The sequence below is a fragment of the Chironomus tepperi genome, unplaced genomic scaffold (assembly GCF_022539635.2).
Source record: "Chironomus tepperi strain 1889 unplaced genomic scaffold, CSIRO-AGI_Ctep_v1 contig_359, whole genome shotgun sequence".
NCBI lineage: Eukaryota > Metazoa > Arthropoda > Insecta > Diptera > Chironomidae > Chironomus > Chironomus tepperi.
The window spans coordinates 625796-644629 of NW_027226481.1; the positions used below are offsets into that span (position 1 = coordinate 625796).

At 31.2% G+C, this 18834-nt stretch overlaps 1 protein-coding gene across 1 annotated transcript in view; it reads right to left on the reverse strand.

The window, feature by feature from the left end:
- sona (sol narae) overlaps positions 1-18834 on the reverse strand; it is a 91951-nt gene that overhangs the window by 16012 nt on the left and 57105 nt on the right. Inside the window, 2 exon segments of the mRNA XM_070646187.1 lie at positions 5405-5509; positions 5571-5876. Coding sequence (XP_070502288.1) covers positions 5405-5509; positions 5571-5876 — 411 coding nt within the window.

An 18834-nucleotide genomic window follows, 5' to 3' on the forward strand; every position in this document is an offset into this window, starting at 1 on the left:
TACTCGACATGAAAAATTTACTCACATAAATGTGAATATGTGATGATAATTTGACGATTAAACAAGCTAAATGACTTAAATTCACATAAATTGATCACTTTTAAAATTTCATTTGTAAATTATACAATCAATTTAATTAAAACGCATCTGACATAAAGCTGTGAATTGATTGCAATGTTTATGAGTTATATATTAAGTAATTTTACAGCACACATCAATTTGCTTGTGACAAAGTCTTTGAAAATAGCACTTTACAATCACTGACTTGTATCAAGGCTGTAACACGACGCATATGCAAATAAATGCCAAAATTTGTCAACGGGATTTGTAAATCTTATCATCAAAATCCACAGTTATATAATTATGTCAAATCTGTAGCTGATTATTAGCATAAATTGATGGCAACCTGTCATGTTTGTACGCATTTTAGATGAAATATGAAGTGATATTAAGTAAATTGCATGTTTACGACTTGAAAGCTTTTCTGGGTGAGGTCGACAAATTAGGTGAAATGTTAATCGGATTCAGAAGTTGCAATCGATTAAATTAGAGGGATTATGGAAATTTTGTAAGTTGATGTGACATTTTGATGTTGTTTTGTGATTTTTGTGGGAACTTTTTTGGAATGGAAATGAGTTATTATACGTCTGAGATTAATCTATAAGAGATTGTTGGATTGAAAGTGATATCTGAGGTATTACAGGGGACTGGGAGCTCTTTTTGATGTCTATGGAGATGCAAAGTAGTGTAACAAGAGGTTTAGGTATTCGGAGACAAAAAGAAACTTGGTATTAACATCATTATGGTAACATATACCCTATGCTCTTCTTTAAGGCTCATACTATGGCATTTTAAGAAATTTATAGTTAAATTCATGAGACTATGCATCAAATTTGACCATTTATTGATATTTAATTCGATCTAGACCCATACCAATTGGAAGCAAAGCATATTATCCCTCAGTTTCCCACTTTGCCCTTACTCTAGCTTCCATCCCTTGTCTACTCAATCTCAATAATATACACTAATAAAGCGCATCACAAAAATTCAAATTTAAAATAAATTCAACTTAATCACGATGATTACCTGCCATAACTCATCTCCTAATAATGCTGTTTAGACTAGAGTTTATTAATTAATATTATTAATTCCTTTTTATCGAACAACAGCACATTTTTTCCACTCTATCATCAATAAGAATGCACAATTAATAATAAGCATGTGTAAACAATTCTAACGATCTCGTGGAATTTAAATTAATAAGAATTGAAGTAGATGTGAAGCATTATCGCTTCTGTTTGGCGTCTTATTATGTATAAAAAATTGTTGTTGATGAGCTTAACGAGACTAAATAAGCATCTTCACTGTAAACAAGCGATTAAAATCTAATTTTTCAAAAAAATTGTGTTGAGATTAATTTTAAAAAAAATCATCACCGAAACTTAATATTTATGTCTGCACAGTGTGAGACTAACTAAAAAAATTCCCAATTGAGGAAATGAATTATGCGCAAAAAAATGGCATTTATTTCCGAATTTGATATACAAGACGAGATTGCAGGCATGGAAGTAAATCTCATCTTGAAATAACTGAACGCTCCCATCATATTTCAATTCTCTCACGGCACTTTTTATAAAAAGGCTTGTTCTTTTCGGAAATTATAAAGTCTCTGCATTGTTTCTGAGCAAATTTTTCTTCTTCTGCTGCTGCTTACTTCTTCTCGTTTTGTTTGTTTGTTGTGTGTATGTAAATGTCAAAATTATAATTTTATTGTCATTACACTTTGCATAAAGATCTTTAACTTATTGTCATGGAAAATTGCATAAATCTTTGTGTCTTTGACGTAAGGGAATGTTGGTAAGTTATGTAACGTTAAAAATAGCATTCCCTCAGCTCTCCTTATCGTAACTCTTATCATTTGACACAAATTTGGACTCACTAACAAAATTGTAAGCTCTCTTCCTCCTACATGCACCCTAAGCCAGTGAAGAGCAATCTGTGTGCCGCGACAAACCAGGGTGTCGTCTAAAATTTAGGGAAATGCCATGATTTGAATGCCGTATGCGGTTTGGATAGATGCTTACCACCAAGATGTGTCGCGAGCATTGCTCATCACTGTCCTTAAGCATTACTTAATTTCCAAACATTCCCTAACCTGATTGTTGCATCTTAAATGCTAAAGTACTTAAATGTCGCAGAAGTCTTCAAGCATTAAAATTCATTTATAAAAATTGTTTTAAATCTCAAAATGTTGTTCCACTTAGTAACTACCTCAACATAGCTCACATAGCACCATCACATATCCTTACTCATATTCATATGAAGCTACAAAACATTCCGCTACACAATTTCCATGATATTTGTCTCGGGTCAGTCGAAGGAAGCGTAAAACATTATTGTTTATTATTCAATTTTATGGAACGGTTAAAAAAAAAGCTACCGTATGCAAAATTCTCTCTATAGAATTCATAGATGTCAAATTTATATATAGGAACAAACGTAAATGTGCAACCACAATTGTTTCATTTCAATTTTCAAGCTGAATCCCGCGGATTAGTGCGGTTTTTTTTTTAAAAACAAAACTTTTCTTCTTTTTCAATTTTGAAATTGCTCAATGTTGGGTGGAATATGTATGTGCCTGAATATGACTAGTATGCATATATGGTTTAACCATAGCCAGCCTTCACATTTCTCTAGGTTTGTACAGCAAAAACATAATAAATTCCAATTAAAATTTTGTTTGGATTGAAAATTTTCTCTTTTCGGTGAATTTTGAAGGAATGAGCGGCAAACGGAAGAAATAACAAAAAAATTTGTACAGCATAAAACAGTCCAATTTTTTAAATTTCTTCATCTTTCATTTCCGGACTCAAAAATTGCAAAAATTATTGCATCGGTCATAGAAACTGCTTCCAGTGAATCAGATAAATATTGAAGTCGATGCGGAAGAAGAGGAAAGAAAGAAAAAAATAATCAATTGACAGTGACATGAAAAAACAGAGAATGAATAAATGTTTGTGGCAGTTCATGATGCAATCGACCAAAAAAATAATAATAACAACATTTATTGGCTGTGATGTCAATGCCTTAATTGATGGTACCAAAGGAATATTCAGAGCAAACAAATTGCATCAACAAGGAAAAAATATTGATGGAGATTGGAAAAGGTCACTTTCTATGCATCAGTCGACAGACAATGTACGATGTCGTGTTGAATGGTGTAGGATGGAATTAATAATTGGCGTTTAGATGAATGGGAGGCTGTAGACAATTGAACTTTTTTTTCTCTTTAGAATTGTTTGTTTAATTTTTATGGCGCAATTTTCAATTTGAAATGTGAGGTTATTTAAATGAAGAATGCCTGGGAAAATTTGAATGTTATGTCCAAAAAAAGTTGGATATTGAGCTTAAAATACTGAAATTCGTGAATTTGTTAATTTAAATCTCAAAAATCCGTTAAAATTTGAATTTTCAATATGGAAAGTGTTGCATTTCAAGTTAAAATGTCTAAAATCCGTTAAATTTTATTGATAATCTTAATTTCTTTAACTATCCAAAACACAGCAATTAAGTCATTCATCATCCGTCCACACCTCCTTAACTCGCCTCTCTAAAACCCCAACATTTCCTAATCTCCAAATGGAATATAAACGTTGCATAAATCAAGACATTTACACTCCAATCATTTGACTGCCTATCGAAAATGAACTTTTTTCAATTAACATTTATTGCACTTTTATCTAATTCCAGTTATTTGAATTTTTATTATCCAAATTGCCAAGCTACAGGCTCGAAAATGATCGAAATTGATATTTAATGTACCACAAAATCTGTTACACAATTTCCAATTTCATTTTGTGTCTCAATTTTTCAATCTCTTTATTTTTTCCTGTATGTTTCAAATTTTTTATATATTTATTTATTTTTAGGGCAATGAAGAAACAAATGTGGAAACATAATTGAAAAATTGAAATGAAATGCATTGTATGCGGTATGTATCAATTAAAAAGAAATTCAACATGAAGCACATTCCATCTACGTGATAAGTAAATAAAAAAATACCAATTCAATTCTCATTTTTTTTGTTCACGTGAATGTTTATTGAACTGAGGCTTTAACTTTATTTATTTTTACGGAAGTTCATTAGCCAAATTGAAATGCTTGAAAACGTTATTTAATCAAAAAGGGGATTTTTTCTTGTTTTCCGGGATTATGAAGTAAATCCCTACACAAAGCAGGTAAATTTTGATGGAAAAAATAAATCCTTGTTGAGTTCTTATGAATCCTCGCTTTTTGAAAATCTTAGAAAATCCTCAATCATTTGATGAATAGGGGCTCAATGTTCTGAATTTATTGAAAATTTGTTCTTTAGATTTTATGGATGAAATTTTACTCAATTTTGAGTGGTTAAGTTAGAAACAGTTGAGAAAAAGTAACAAATACAAATTCAGTTGTTATTCCCCTACTTAGAAGTTTTTGAAAGAAAATTTTTCTCACCTCGAGATTTTAAATGTCAATATTTCATTCAAATTACAATATTGATTGAATTAAATTAATAAAACATGTTCATTTTAAGTGAGCAAAGTTATTTTTGTTCATATTTGTGAATAATTCTAGCTTAAAGGTGTAATTTTAAACAAAATACAAAATGGAGGAAAAATTCTTAAAACACGTGTTCACAAAATTTTATAATAATTCAATTTTCAAGAATAACTCCAATTTTAAAAATCAATTGAAATGAAAAACCCATTTCAATATATAAATTCCGACATTTAAGAACCACTCTACATCTCCACAAAAGGCTCACAAAAGAGTAACTAAGTGAGAAAAATTCAATATCTTTCACCTATTCAAGTTCCTTCTTCAGTTCATTTCTTTCCTTTCTTTTTACAAAACCATTGAGTGTTTTTTCATGTTAGAATTATTTTTATATGTGACTCACTTTATTTACATTGAAATGAATGGGGGAGAGAGGAGATGAAATATCTTTGCAAATTTATCATGAATGGAAGGTACATGTATCACGTTTTTTTTAGTTCATGTATAAAGCAATTCTATTTATGACAGTAGAAAAGGGTCGAAAAAATGAGGAAGAATGAAAAAGTTATCATCATATAATCGTTAAATGTAACGATGCAGGGGCCACATTGGTCCTATTGCTAGTCATCATCGTCATGTACTAGCCATTACCATGTATGGTTACTTTCTCACATTCTTTTTTAAATTCCTTCAATATTGCTTAATGTGTTTGTGTGATTGTGCGTAATGATTATCGCATGTGATGTGGATGGAGAGCAGAAAAAAAGTTGTGAATTGAGGTAAATCACGACCATTTTCATCCACACACAACCTGCTTAATAATGCTATAAAATTCAAATGGATATGACAGATTTAATGTACTCACCCTTGAAATGATAATACCGGCAATACTTATACGGATTTTTGGACCTTTTAATAGACGATATCTTAGATCAACTCCATTCCAAAATGACACAAAGTATCGTTTAATCTGAATACGAAAATGAGTGTTAAGTTCAAGGTTGATAACTTTAAGGATTAATGTCACTCACCTGTACATTATCACCACCATGTAATCGGTATCCATCGTAGTCTACAATCACTAATATTTCCGGATAGATAACATTTGGAATATCACGTTTAGTCCTTGTACTTTCAACTTTTTCAGCATCATCTGATGAGCGTTTGTATCGCTTCTGTAATCGATCAGGTTCCATGTATGCAAAATCACTAAGTTGCTCATCTAATTGCTGTTGAGTGTCTCGTTTATAAATTACATGATGAACACTACCATCGTCGGCTTTTGAGACATCTAATGGCACTGGACGAATTATTAAATCATGACCTACACTTCCTTCCTGTAAATGAGAATAAAAATTGATTAATTATTGATATTTTCATGATTTTGAGAGAAATTTTATATTTTTCGCACATTATTGCACAATTAAATGATTGTTGATGGCGCCAAAAACTGTAATTTTTGATGTCTGTCGATATTTTTATTTACGTAATTTTACAATTCGAGTGATTTCACATTTCTCTCAATTACTTAATGTAATTAACGTCAATCATTCAAATTTAATTACTTTTGTCAATTCATTTCGCACTAAAAATGTTTAGATTTTTATTAAGCAGCAATCCGATAATTTGCAGGAAGTTTTTTACTCGCTAATTACACAAAAGTAGTGAAAAAGTCATGGCTATCAAAATAAAGTCACAAAAGATTCATGCAAACACAAAGTAAAGTGGATGGAAAAAAAAATCTAAATTAACTTCCGTCATCGGCTAGAAATTATTTCATTGCATGTACAATTTTTTGTGGATATAAAGTAGAAATGTAGGCAGTGAAAACAACCAATCGGTCATAAATTCAATGAACTAATGGAACTAAAGAAGTCAACTGCCCTACCATAATGTTTCATGACTTGCCGCTTTCATGGTAGATGACGGTGTGAAATTTGAGTTTCTTGAGGGGTTTTGATTGAGGAATTGCGGGTGTTTGGGTTCAGTTTGGACTGGATGATGTGAATTAAGGAATTTTGTGAATTTTGGCAAATTTAGAAATATTTTAAAAATTGTAAAATGCTCTTAAACTTCAAGACATTCCTACTTAACGCCACATTTCATTTCCCTTTTAAGGTAAGCCTTAACCAACAATCCAAGACATTAATCTCCAAAAAAATCAAAATAAATCATTAAATCACATTAATTTCATTCTTATTTCAAGTATTTAATACGACAAACAAATCGAAAAGAGAAAGAAAGTTCAATTATTATCGAGGCCACAGGCATGCAAGCTGTGAAAAAGAAGGCATTGTCCGAGTCACTCGGCTAGTCGTCGCAAAACAGAGAAAAAAAAAGTGAGAGAATGAAGAAAAAAAAAAGTAAGGCATTAAATTGTTGCCTATTACTTAAGCAATCTACTTCTTTTTCTTGACTTCTCTTTTCGATTTACTTTTTCTTTCTGTTGGCTGTGCGGAAAAAATAAAAATAAAAATCGAGAGTAAGTCGGTCTATGTTGTAATCTGGTTATCGGAGTTTGTAGTACAAACAGAGAAAAAAAAATATAAAACGTGAGCCTTTATAATTATGGTAGTAGTTTATGGCATATCTAACGATCGTTACAATAATTCTTTCCGTGTAAAAGCCATGTTAATGATTTTTCATTTCGCAGGGTTGGATGGAGTGCAGTTTTAGATTTTATTGGGGATTTATGGTATAATTGACCGTTTGGTATGGATGGGTCGGTGTAGTGTCGGTCTTTAAGACTTGATTTAATCAGTAGTTTACAAAATGAGGCTGATGACTTAATTAGTAGTTCTGTTAGTCCTTAAAAATGAGAATTTTGCCAAGGGTCGTTTGCCTTAGTCCCATCGGCATTCGCAACTGTTTAAATTTGAAACCACGCTAGAGTCAAGCTGGCCTAGTGCCGGATTTTGAATCGATTATCCGACTTGTGCAACTTAAGATTGTTGCAACATGGATCCTCGTTCTACTTAAGCACCAAACATCATTCGCTGACCACTTATCCCACCATCTCAAAGTTCATTACCCCATTTTTCTCTCATTATTAATTTATTATCTTAATGTATCAAAAGCACGTCATTAGCACCGTTTGTTCAGAAATAAATACAATACCGTGATATGCTACTATGAGTCTAATAATGAAATTTTTCAATCAATTGCAATCAAAAGTCGTTGAGGAAACAAGGTGAAATACATTTTTATTGTTGTGTAAGAGCTATAATGATGGTGATAACGAGAAGAGAAATATTTGTGCTAGAGAGATGATTGGGAATTTTTATTGCAACATTTTATTTATTTGCCGTGGCTGTTTAAAGAGATGAAAATTGACTTTAATGTTGGGTGAAAAAGGAGGCTTTAATGTTGATTTTTTGGTGTAATTTAATTTTGAATGGGATATGATTGAGTATAGTCTAGTTATTGATGCATATAATGAGAATTTGAGGGCATTATTGCCAATATTAGAGGTTATTGGTCTAAAGCAGGTTGAGTCAATGAAGGAAGGTCAACAAATTGATATATTGGACGCAATTATTAAGGACATCATTCAAATATTCATCTCAAAACTCAATTTTTCCATAAAAAAGCCAATTCAGGCAAACAACTCGACCCCAGACTCAAACATAATAATACTTTTATGTCCGCTAGAACACACATCACATCAACAGAATCTCAACACTTTTTGCCATTTAAAATAATTTTTTATGACACTTAAACCCAATCAGTGCCTATATAAAAAAATACACATAATAAAATTGTAATATTGACACGAAAGAGTTGAATGATGAACGAGTATAAAGGAAGTGCCGCAATCTATCGAGATCGTATTTATTGTAATTTCATGGGCAATTGCACTGAAGTGATGCTTTAAAAAAATAATTTACAATAAAAAATATTGTGAATTGAATTAAAGGAGGCTTTCAGGGCATTTGTAAATATTTTATCGATAGTAATGTGCAATATTGTGAATTGAATTGAGAGTCAGGGTAATAAAAATTATGATTATAATAAATTGCATCAGTCGTACTAAATGACATTTCCTCGTTCCGCATATTGACATTTTCTGGGTGTTTTCTTTTTTTTTTTTCGTTGAAAATCATTCATATTTTCTATCAATAAAAACAATTTTCATACGCAAATGTGAAATATATTTTTGCGTTTATTTTATTTAAAAGTATCGATATGGAATTGTGAAAATTTATTTTTTCAGTCAATATAGCACCGCAGGTAGATTGTATGCTACGCAAGGGTTGATATGATATTGAAAATGTTGTAGAAATTGAATTGAATTGAATTTTTTAAAATTAAGAAATTTGAAATTTAATATTTTAAAGAAATTCAAAAAAAAATTTAAAAATCTTAAAAATTGTAAAATTTTTGAATTAAAATTTCTAAATCAGAAATTGTAAAAAATTTCATATTTTTTAAATTTGCTATATTCAATTTTTTTGAAATTTGTTAACATTTGCAAAATTCTTTGAAAATTCGTAAAATTTGCAATATTTTGATTTTTATGTTTATGTACAAATTTTCAATTTTAATAACTTATTTAAATTTATACAACAGTCTCCAACCCTTGATGCCACATAAACGAAAGCCTGTCGATGCATTTTATGCTTTTTTATAAAATAAAAAAATGCTTTACTGTTGATCACGTTTAGATTATGAATCATTGTTGTGAAAATAAGAGATTTATTGCAGTAGGGTGAACTTTTAACCTGTGTGTAAAATTCATGCATGTAAATCCCTTACTACAGTGCAGGATTACAACTTTGTAAGGTAAACATTCACTCGATTTAATAAAATGTTTTAGTTTTTAAAAAAATGCAGATTTAATAGTTTTTGAAGTAGAAATTGTTTCAAATTCTGATAGCATTTGAGCTCATAGTTCAGCTTGCTGTGCATGGACCACTAAACTGACTGAATACAAGTGATTAAAATTGCATTCTAAAATTTAAATAGCTGCTTTCTTCAAATCCCCAAACATCCCCAAAAAATTTCCACAATAAATCACCTTTTTCGGTGCATTACAACACATTTAAAAGACACATACATTGTGTCTATGTCTTAAATACCTATTGCAATCTGACGCAAGCCAAAAATAATACAAATAAAGTACCAAACCGTATTGTACAAAGCTAATAAAGAAATATGTTTGTTTTGCTAGTTTTTCACCATTTTTTAATACTATTAATAAAAAAAGAGCACAAAAAAGTGGAATTTATGGCGCTTAAATTATGAATTATTTCTCATGGGAAACAATAAAACATTAATGAAGTCAATAACGTTTTCACAATCAGCTGACTTAATGCTTCTTGCCTTCATATATGTATTTATTTCGCTTATGGCTCGTGTATCGTAATTATGCTATTATTTTTATTCACTTTTGTTTGTGTGCTTATCGTTTTTCGTGTATCAGGGAAAAAGAAACAAAAGAAGGTAGACCAAGAAGAACCAAAGGACACCGCAAGTATTTGCGTACCACGAGGACATTATTCAATTATACAAAGAATGTTTGGAAATTTTTCCTAATTACATGCTGAATTCAGTCTTCTTTGTAGTTTTTGGCATTTCTTTGACATTTTTGGTTTTTGCAAGAATGTCCTTAGGATATGGATCTGAAGAATTTTTAGGGGTCATCAATGACTTAGGGGACATATGTAAACTGAAAAGTGGAATAGGTACCTTGTTTGAGATTCCAAGCGTCTTGGAAAAATATGGAAATCTCGTGTCTTGAAGCTAAAATGCAGTGTTGGATTACATGTGTGCCCGGCACTCTAGTGTTTCCCCAAAAATGTTTGGAAATGCCACAAGCCGTGCGTTTTTGTGTATTTGTTTATGAAAAAAATACAAATTACACATTTTCGGACATTTCTTGTCTCAAAGCATGATGCTGCACGCGTAAAGTTCAGCTAATTTTAGCAGCATCCTCCGGTCTCTGACGCATTAATGCCAATGCAATTTAAAATTATTAGGTTTAGGTTTAGTCTATTATTCTTGTTCAAACATAAAATAAATTAGACTTTACTTATTCAATTAGTAAATCAAGCTTGAATAAAGCACATAAACCTTAACAATCCCATGCCATTCTAATTATCCACACACAAAATTCTTTCCTTACAACGCAAAAAAAATAAAAAAAATAATTGAACATTTCAAACTAAAAAATTCCCTTCTTGACGTGATTTACTCTAAAAAAATCGCCTTAACAAGAAAATAAATTAAATCTATAGAACTCTATATATATAAATTAACGTGCAGAATACATGCAACGCGACCTTCATGATGTGAAAAAAAAATCCGCAAAACTTATAGAACTGCGAAACTGTGAAACTTTAAATGATGTCGAAAAATGTAGAAATATAAATAAAAAAAATAAAATAAAACTTTAGTTTGCAATCAAGGTCGTTTGCATTGCTCTGTTTCTGTGTATGCTTGACACTCACTCATTTTATATATATCCATACAAACAGTGGACAATGAAAATCTGTGGCTGTATATTTATTTGCTAAATCACGTCTAGATAACATAAATAAAATTCTTGAAAATCGTAATGTGGATATTTATTAGAATTCCATAATGTATGAACTTGATCTGCATTTATTTTGTTTAAGAATAATTTACAACAATATTATTGTAACAATCCTTAAATGGAATGGGTTGCAGAATTTTGATTGCTTCCAGCTGTCTTATTCTCACTGATTTTTTTTTGTCATAAAAATAATGAACATATAAAAATTGTCTTGGAACTTTATGATTTGCCATTTGTCGAGGTCAAGACTTTTCAATGTTATATCTTGTACATAGATCAGATGGAATTTTATTATCAGTGATTGATGGATATCGTGACCTATGGATATAGCGACTCTGTAGTTCATAATTGATCCAATACATAAGATAAAAGGGTGATTGATCATGAGTTGTAATAGAAGGGCTGTGAACATGATTATTAGCTGTCATTGGATCATGTTTATGTTTTTAAGGTGTTGAATTGGATGTTAATTAGATTTGGATACTTAATTTTTAGATTTTTATGAGTTTACTGATTTATTAAGGCAAAAGATCACGAATAAGATTGAAAAATACGAATATTGAAGGTTCTAGACATCGTAAATTAGTAGAAGGTGAATAACCTCTGTTAAGGGTTCAAAGAAAAGGCGAAAATCCGGCATTAGGTCGACGATACTCTAGTCTGGAGTCAGATTCGATGAATTTCTCACCCATGTTGGCTAGGAGCCTCATTTTTTGCCTTCTTCTCGTCGTTTGTCTTCCAGAAAAGAATCACTATGTAAAATAACGTTCTAAATACAACTAAAACTCATTTAACCAACCAAGCAACAAACCCTAAGCAATCCAGCAAACCTCAAATTATCCAGCATCAAAAAATCCAATTTCCCAAAATATCCACTCAATATTCAAAGCATTAAACAATAATGAATTCCCATTTTGTTTCACAAATTCAAGTTTTAAAATCCAATGATTCTTCATTTCAAAAAACACACGTGCGGAAATCGAAGATGGTCCATTAAACAGCAATTCAGAACAATTTAAAATAATGTTCTTTTAAAAACCAAAACACAATGAAATTTATTAGATGGGAGGCGATGAATGAACTTCTTTTTTTACATTTGCGAATTAGGTGAGAAGATTAATAGAAATAAATCTTTAAGACACTACCGCAAGTAATCTTTTAAATTTGATTTATAACTTAATTTACCATTGCTTAATATATGTGCTTTAAGTCAATCATTCATAATATCATAATAAAGTCGGAATAACTCAATTGATGTTATTTGTTTGTGATGTTTCCTTTTGGACTTGAAATTTATAATTTTTGTTTTGAAAAAATCAAGTTGAAAGGTTTTTGACTTCCTGTTATTAAGTGATTGACTGGAATTGTTTTTGGGAAAATTACAGGATGACATATGAGGTTGATACAGGGTAGATGTGCTGATCATTTGCTCAGATCTTCAGGAGATTATCTTTGGTTTTCTAAGATTTGAGTTGAGGATTCCCAAGTTGGACAATATAGTCGATAGGACATTGCTAAGTTGCTGAATTGATGGAAGAATGTCAAAATTGCAATTATACATCTTGACGGCACCACAATCGCGAATTATGGCTCATTTTGATAGCGAAAATGGAATATTTAGCAATTGGCTCTCAAGTCGACCTTTGTTAAGCCTTTCCAAGATCTTCAAAAGTCAAAAGCGACACCTTTATCAAAGACACAAAAACGATTAACAGGAAGCTCTTATGTAATCCAAAAAATGAGTATTGAAGCCCAAAACCACAAAAAATAATCAAAATCATCCAATAATTCATCACATTTTATTAAGTTTCTCATCATTGCTACCCACCCAATTGCTTCAAAAACTTAATTCTCATCAATAAATCTCCCATAACTAAATTCTAGCACTTGATGAGAATCTCAATTTCAAATTCATTTATGATTCATTGCACCTATCAACTTTATGTAAAATCTAACACTTACTGGTAATAAAAAGTGCCAAACCTCAACCTTGATTCCACCACAGAAATCATTATGAATTAAAACTTGTTTTTCATACGCACCCAACAAGATGAAACAAAAAAAAAACGTCTGAATGGAAATAAATTAAGTCGACATTAGCATGAATGCTCAAGCGATTCTTCAGTGGAAGAAGCAACGAAGAGAATTTATTATTTTAAATAAATTACATGTTATTGGTCAAGTTTCTCAATTTATAGAATCTTCGCGTGCTTGAGGCATCTTACAATAATCGATGTTCCAATGCCCCATCAATTAAATTACATTGTAACTCTTTAAAGGTGTAAACATGAAGAATTCATCACGAATCCGATGTGAGATGAAGCGAATCCAAATGTCAATTCGATTAAAATGCGTAATGAGATTTTTTTTATCTGTCTATTGAGGAAATGTCAATCTTGCGCAACATTACATTGTATATGCTCATTCTTATTATTATTCTTAATTAATGATTATCGCATGTGAATGTATAATCGATCAGATGACATGACGGCTGTATTATGATGAGAAAATAACTCAATTAGATATATGACAACATGGGCTTTGTGGTGCAACAGATATACGTTGCATGTTATTGAAACTAAAGACTTTTTTCTCATTTTAATGGACAGTGCATTATTCTATCCATCGCATCGGTTATGTATTTTAACTCTATCGTCACATGATCTTGACCTACATTGGCTGTTGTACACTGTTGCACATTATTATTTTTATTTATTTTACATCAAAGGAAGTGAATTAATTAGTTTAATGGATTTGAGACTGTTTATGTTGAATGCAGAATTAGTGCTACTTCGAATTTTTAATATGGAACATGCTGGCATGTTGTCAAAACTTTCAGGTGTGGTGACCAATCAAATTTCTGCCATTGCAATGTCATGCAGTAATAAGAAATGAATTTTGAAAGAGGATTGAGGGATTCTGTGGCCATAAAATGGTCTGGAGCTTATTATTTGCCTATTGATGATGGAGTGTATGTAGTCCTAAGGTCCACTTCCTAATTACATTTCTGGTTATTTTTAAACACATGCTGTCAGGGAAGAGGACACCAATTTTTTGACCAAATTCTTAAATTTACACTTGGCACCTGAAGCTGGTAATTCTTTTTATTCCAATCACTCAATCCCCTTTGGCTGCTTATGTCTGTACATACCATGCATGACCAATTTTTGAATAATTCCCATACACATAATAAATATCCACCTCATAATTCAATTAACTACATCAGAAATTATCGATCAAACTCAATCACCCGACACAGTCATCAATGATAATTTATCCATCCTTCTACGTAATCACAGATGCATCTACATATGCTTAACAATTGTCTACTTTCAGCATGTTAAGTTAATAGCAATAATGATTGTAATTATGATGAAGAATTGAGTGTCTGCGAGTGCACCTCCTTCCCGCTGATAGTCATCATTATTGCAGTACCTTAACATCACCAAGAGTGTGTGTGGCTGACGACTTTTTCTTTTACATGTAATGTAATTATTATTATTTGCTCGACATTATTAATTGAAAAGTTCTCATTGTGCTTAAAAGTAAAAATTATTACACTTTGATGTTGTTCTGGCACTTGACATTGACTCTTTCATTTCATACACAAAAGGCAACAACTTTATACTGTCTATTATTCTCTTTAAGCACCGATCAAGCCATGACATTGAAAATTGCAATTGATTAGTGAGTCCGTTTGGGTGGCAATTTAAATTCTTTCCTTAAGCACTGCTTTACGCAGTCAGTCGAGTTGATGAAAATAATGAAAAATTGCTTACTAATCATATTTTATTAACCGAACGTGCTTGATATAGCAAAATTTATTGAGAGTAGAAATGTACTTGCTGATTAACTGGATGGAATTTTTTAATACCTATTTGTCCTTAGAATTAGGAATTTTTCATTATTTTTTACAATAACAGCCATCATAAATGCGAGACTTTTTTTGCGCGTTAAAGGTCTAATATTAATATGGAGGACTGTATGCTGTACACATGTGTTTTTGTGTAACGATAATCTAATATATCGGCTAATTTAACAGCAAAGCCACAAATCCCAACAGATATTAAATTTCATAAGCTGGTTTAGTCGGTTATCGAGCGCTAATTGTTTTGATAATTGGATTTATTCGATGAAAAATAATCAGTGAACATTTTCATGATTTTTTAGTTATGTAATGCATTGAAAAATTTAGGATGGGCGGTAGATAATTGGATTTTGGGATGTTTAGAGGATTTTATGTAATTTTTTGATGCAGTTTGAATATTCTAGGTGGGATTGAGCTTTTTGTGACATGTTTTTGTGGATTATGGTCTACTGGCTGTGGCTTTAGATGAAATTTGTTGAAAATAATCTGAATTTGCTGTGTTTAGGGACGGTCGACCTCGAATTTGTCTTTAAAAGCATGTCATGTAAATCTATATTAAATCCATTAAAATTGTGAAAAAATCTCCCAAAATCATCAAATTCCAATCATCCAAAAATGTCAAGACTTGTTTAATTTCCATCAAAAGGTAAAAAAACCTTTAAAAAACTTTTTAAGGCACGATTTTCAGTCAAACATTTATGTACTTAAAGGGCATCGTATCTTCATAGCCTTGATGCCTATTTACTTTCCATTTTAATTATCCAATTTTGAAATTCACCCGTCACATCTAATAAAAATCATGTTATGTACCTAATGGAATAAAAATAAATTTGAAGACTCAAAAATACTGTTGAGCTTCTGAACAAAAAATATTTAAAGGTCGCACAGTGCAAAGAAACATTTTTGTTCAGTTTCAGTTGATGTTTAAAAATTCAATTACGTTAAGTAGTGAGCATTAAAATATTCAATTACGCTTTAAGATGAAATTTTTTAGACATACCAGATAGAAAATGTCATTCGGTAATGAATAAATATTTGGGTGAGTAATTTTTGAAGACATTGACTTAGTTTGGAGGATTTTTGAGGAATTTTGATGAAGGATTGGGGCAGAATTGAAGGTAGGAGGGTAGAATGGATGGTTAAATAGCTCATTTTGCACCAAAATATCCAAAATTGCTTAGAATTTAGGTCAACTAGAATTTGGATACAAAAATTGACTCTAACTTAAATTTATCACTGCAAACTTGAATTATCAAGCTTTTAGTGCTGAATTTTGCAATTTTCCTTCATTTTAAGCAGTCATAACCATCAAATTTCACCTCAAATCACCAATAACTACCACAAATACCCAACCATAATTAAATCCATATTCAATTCCTCAATTTCCGGTCACATCTCACTAATAATTAACCCAAGAAGAAGCACAAAAAGCCACAACCACTCAATGAACATTGTCACATGAATCTAAACGGAAATTAATTATGAAAATTATTAAACCATTGTCGCTACGTTAATTGTACATAGCGATGATGAAAAGACAATTTATCTGTCATCAAGTTTCATTGTGAACTTTTTTTTCTTACGAAATTCCATCCAGTTTGATATATTCAAGAGATTTTACATTTATGATATTCAATTGTTAATTTATATTCTATAGCCTCAGATAGATGTATGTCTTCAAGTCATGCAATTTTTATTAATAATTTATATTGTCTTATGAATAAAGAGCATTACATGACACAAACAAAATGGTAAATATTTACCATTGCATAAGAAATCATTACATTCTTCCTAAGAGCAGGTACAAAATCACCATTCAGCCACATCAATCGAATTATGGAGCATGTCAATTGACTGTTTACAGTATATTATGGAAATTCACCTCGAGCGTACATGTTGATTGTTGAAGCAATGCCGAGTAGCACATGATTTAGATTATGATGCATGAAATTAGGTCGTTAAGGATTAACAAACTGTAGGTTAAGCTTAAATTGAATTTATCGTGTCGAGCTGGATTAAATCGTTTCAGGTTAAGTCTGATTAGATATTTTTGGGTCGAACGGAGCCAGGTTACTTCTAGTTAGATTAAATTCGATCATTTAGGGTCTAAGAAGATCAGATCGATTTATATGTAGCTGAATTAAGTCGATCCGGATCAAATTAAGTTAGATTATCGTAGATCAAGCTAGATTAGATCTTCCTGGATGTCTTTCATCTCAAATCAAGTCACATTAGTGATTCTAAGGCCCACTAAGGTTAAATCATCTCAGATCAAGCTTAACTAGATCATTTTAAGCCAATAATACTCAAATAATCCCCACAAATCATCCCCAGCTCGGGACTTAAACTCAATTATTTAATTCTTCTCTTTCCGCTTTTGTTGCTTCATTCCTTTTCAATTTCAATTCAATCTTTAACATCGTCAATGTACGAGATCAACTGTAGTGATGAAAGAGAAAAGAGCGCGAGCGAGAAATTTAAATTAACGACTTAACAACATTGTGATGAAAAGAAATAATTTAATTAGTGCGGTGAATTTTATTTTCATTCAACATTTGAGCACCTTTCCTCATCGACATCATATGCTGATTAAAATTTGATGATGCAATGAATTGATGCGTGTTTATGAGTGAAAGAAGATTGAGCATCAATTTATGAGATCTTTAATTTTCTGCATAATTTGTGGGTTTCTGTGGCAAGGTGAGCACGCAGTAGTTTCATCTTCTTTACTTAAGATTTTTGGATGAGATGTAAAGATTAAAGCCATAAATAATATCAGCAAAAAATGCAAATCAGATATTTTGTTTATTTTTTTTGCCAATAAAACCTCTTATATAACAGTTTATTGCTGTCGAATGTAGCGGCATCGTAAATTTAGCTGCAATTTAATTTCGATGGCGAGATCATTTAGTAAGAAAAATCTCCGATGACAGTTATTGGATGTTGTTAAGAGTAAATATGGTTGTATTTGCATTTTTAAGTCTTGTATGGCTTATTGAAATGGTTTTTAGATTTGGAAGTTAATTGTGAACTGGTTTGGAGCTCAATTTGTGGATTGAATAAGATAAAGTCATTTAAGATCAAGCACAGTTATACAAGTTTGAGTATTTTGTGGTTGAAAATTTAGTCAATTTAGTATTGTTGTCCCCCAAACAGCATTGACCTGTCAGCATCAACAAAGCACCTGTATTCTCTTACCAAAAACTACAATTACCCATACCAGCATTCGGCAATCCCTCAACGTCACTCAAAATATCCCATAAATATAATCAACTTTCCTTCATCTTATCCGTTTCAATTAGTCCCTACATCTCACTAACTGAGATTATAATTGATCGATAATCCACGTGCATGACACATACAAAATACATGCCTGTGAAATTAATGTCTACAATACTTGTTGCATGAGACAATCATTAACCTCATGATGAGGTCAAATTTTTAGCCATTGACCTAGCAACATACATACAAAAAATGTATATATGAAAAATAATCGGCAATAATCCAATTAACTTTTGCGATTAACACGAGATATTAGGAGATGATGATATGAACGATTGTTGTTGTTATAGGACATGGATACACGTAGAATACATGATAATAAAATTCGAAATACGATGCCTAAAGTCCACACAACTTAACTCATATGATTTGTCAATCAGCTGCTGCTGCTTGCTGCATAAATTGTTATTTATGATGATGAATCTATTCGATTGGTTAATAATGTGGTTGAACTAATGTAATGAGTTGTAAATATGGTGAAATGAAGTGAATGGATATAAATGACAAGTCAACAAAAAATAGAGAATAATATTTTAATATATTGACTTTGTCATGGGAGGTTTATGAGTTTGGTATAGCCATAAATGCAGTCAACATAGGGATTAATGAA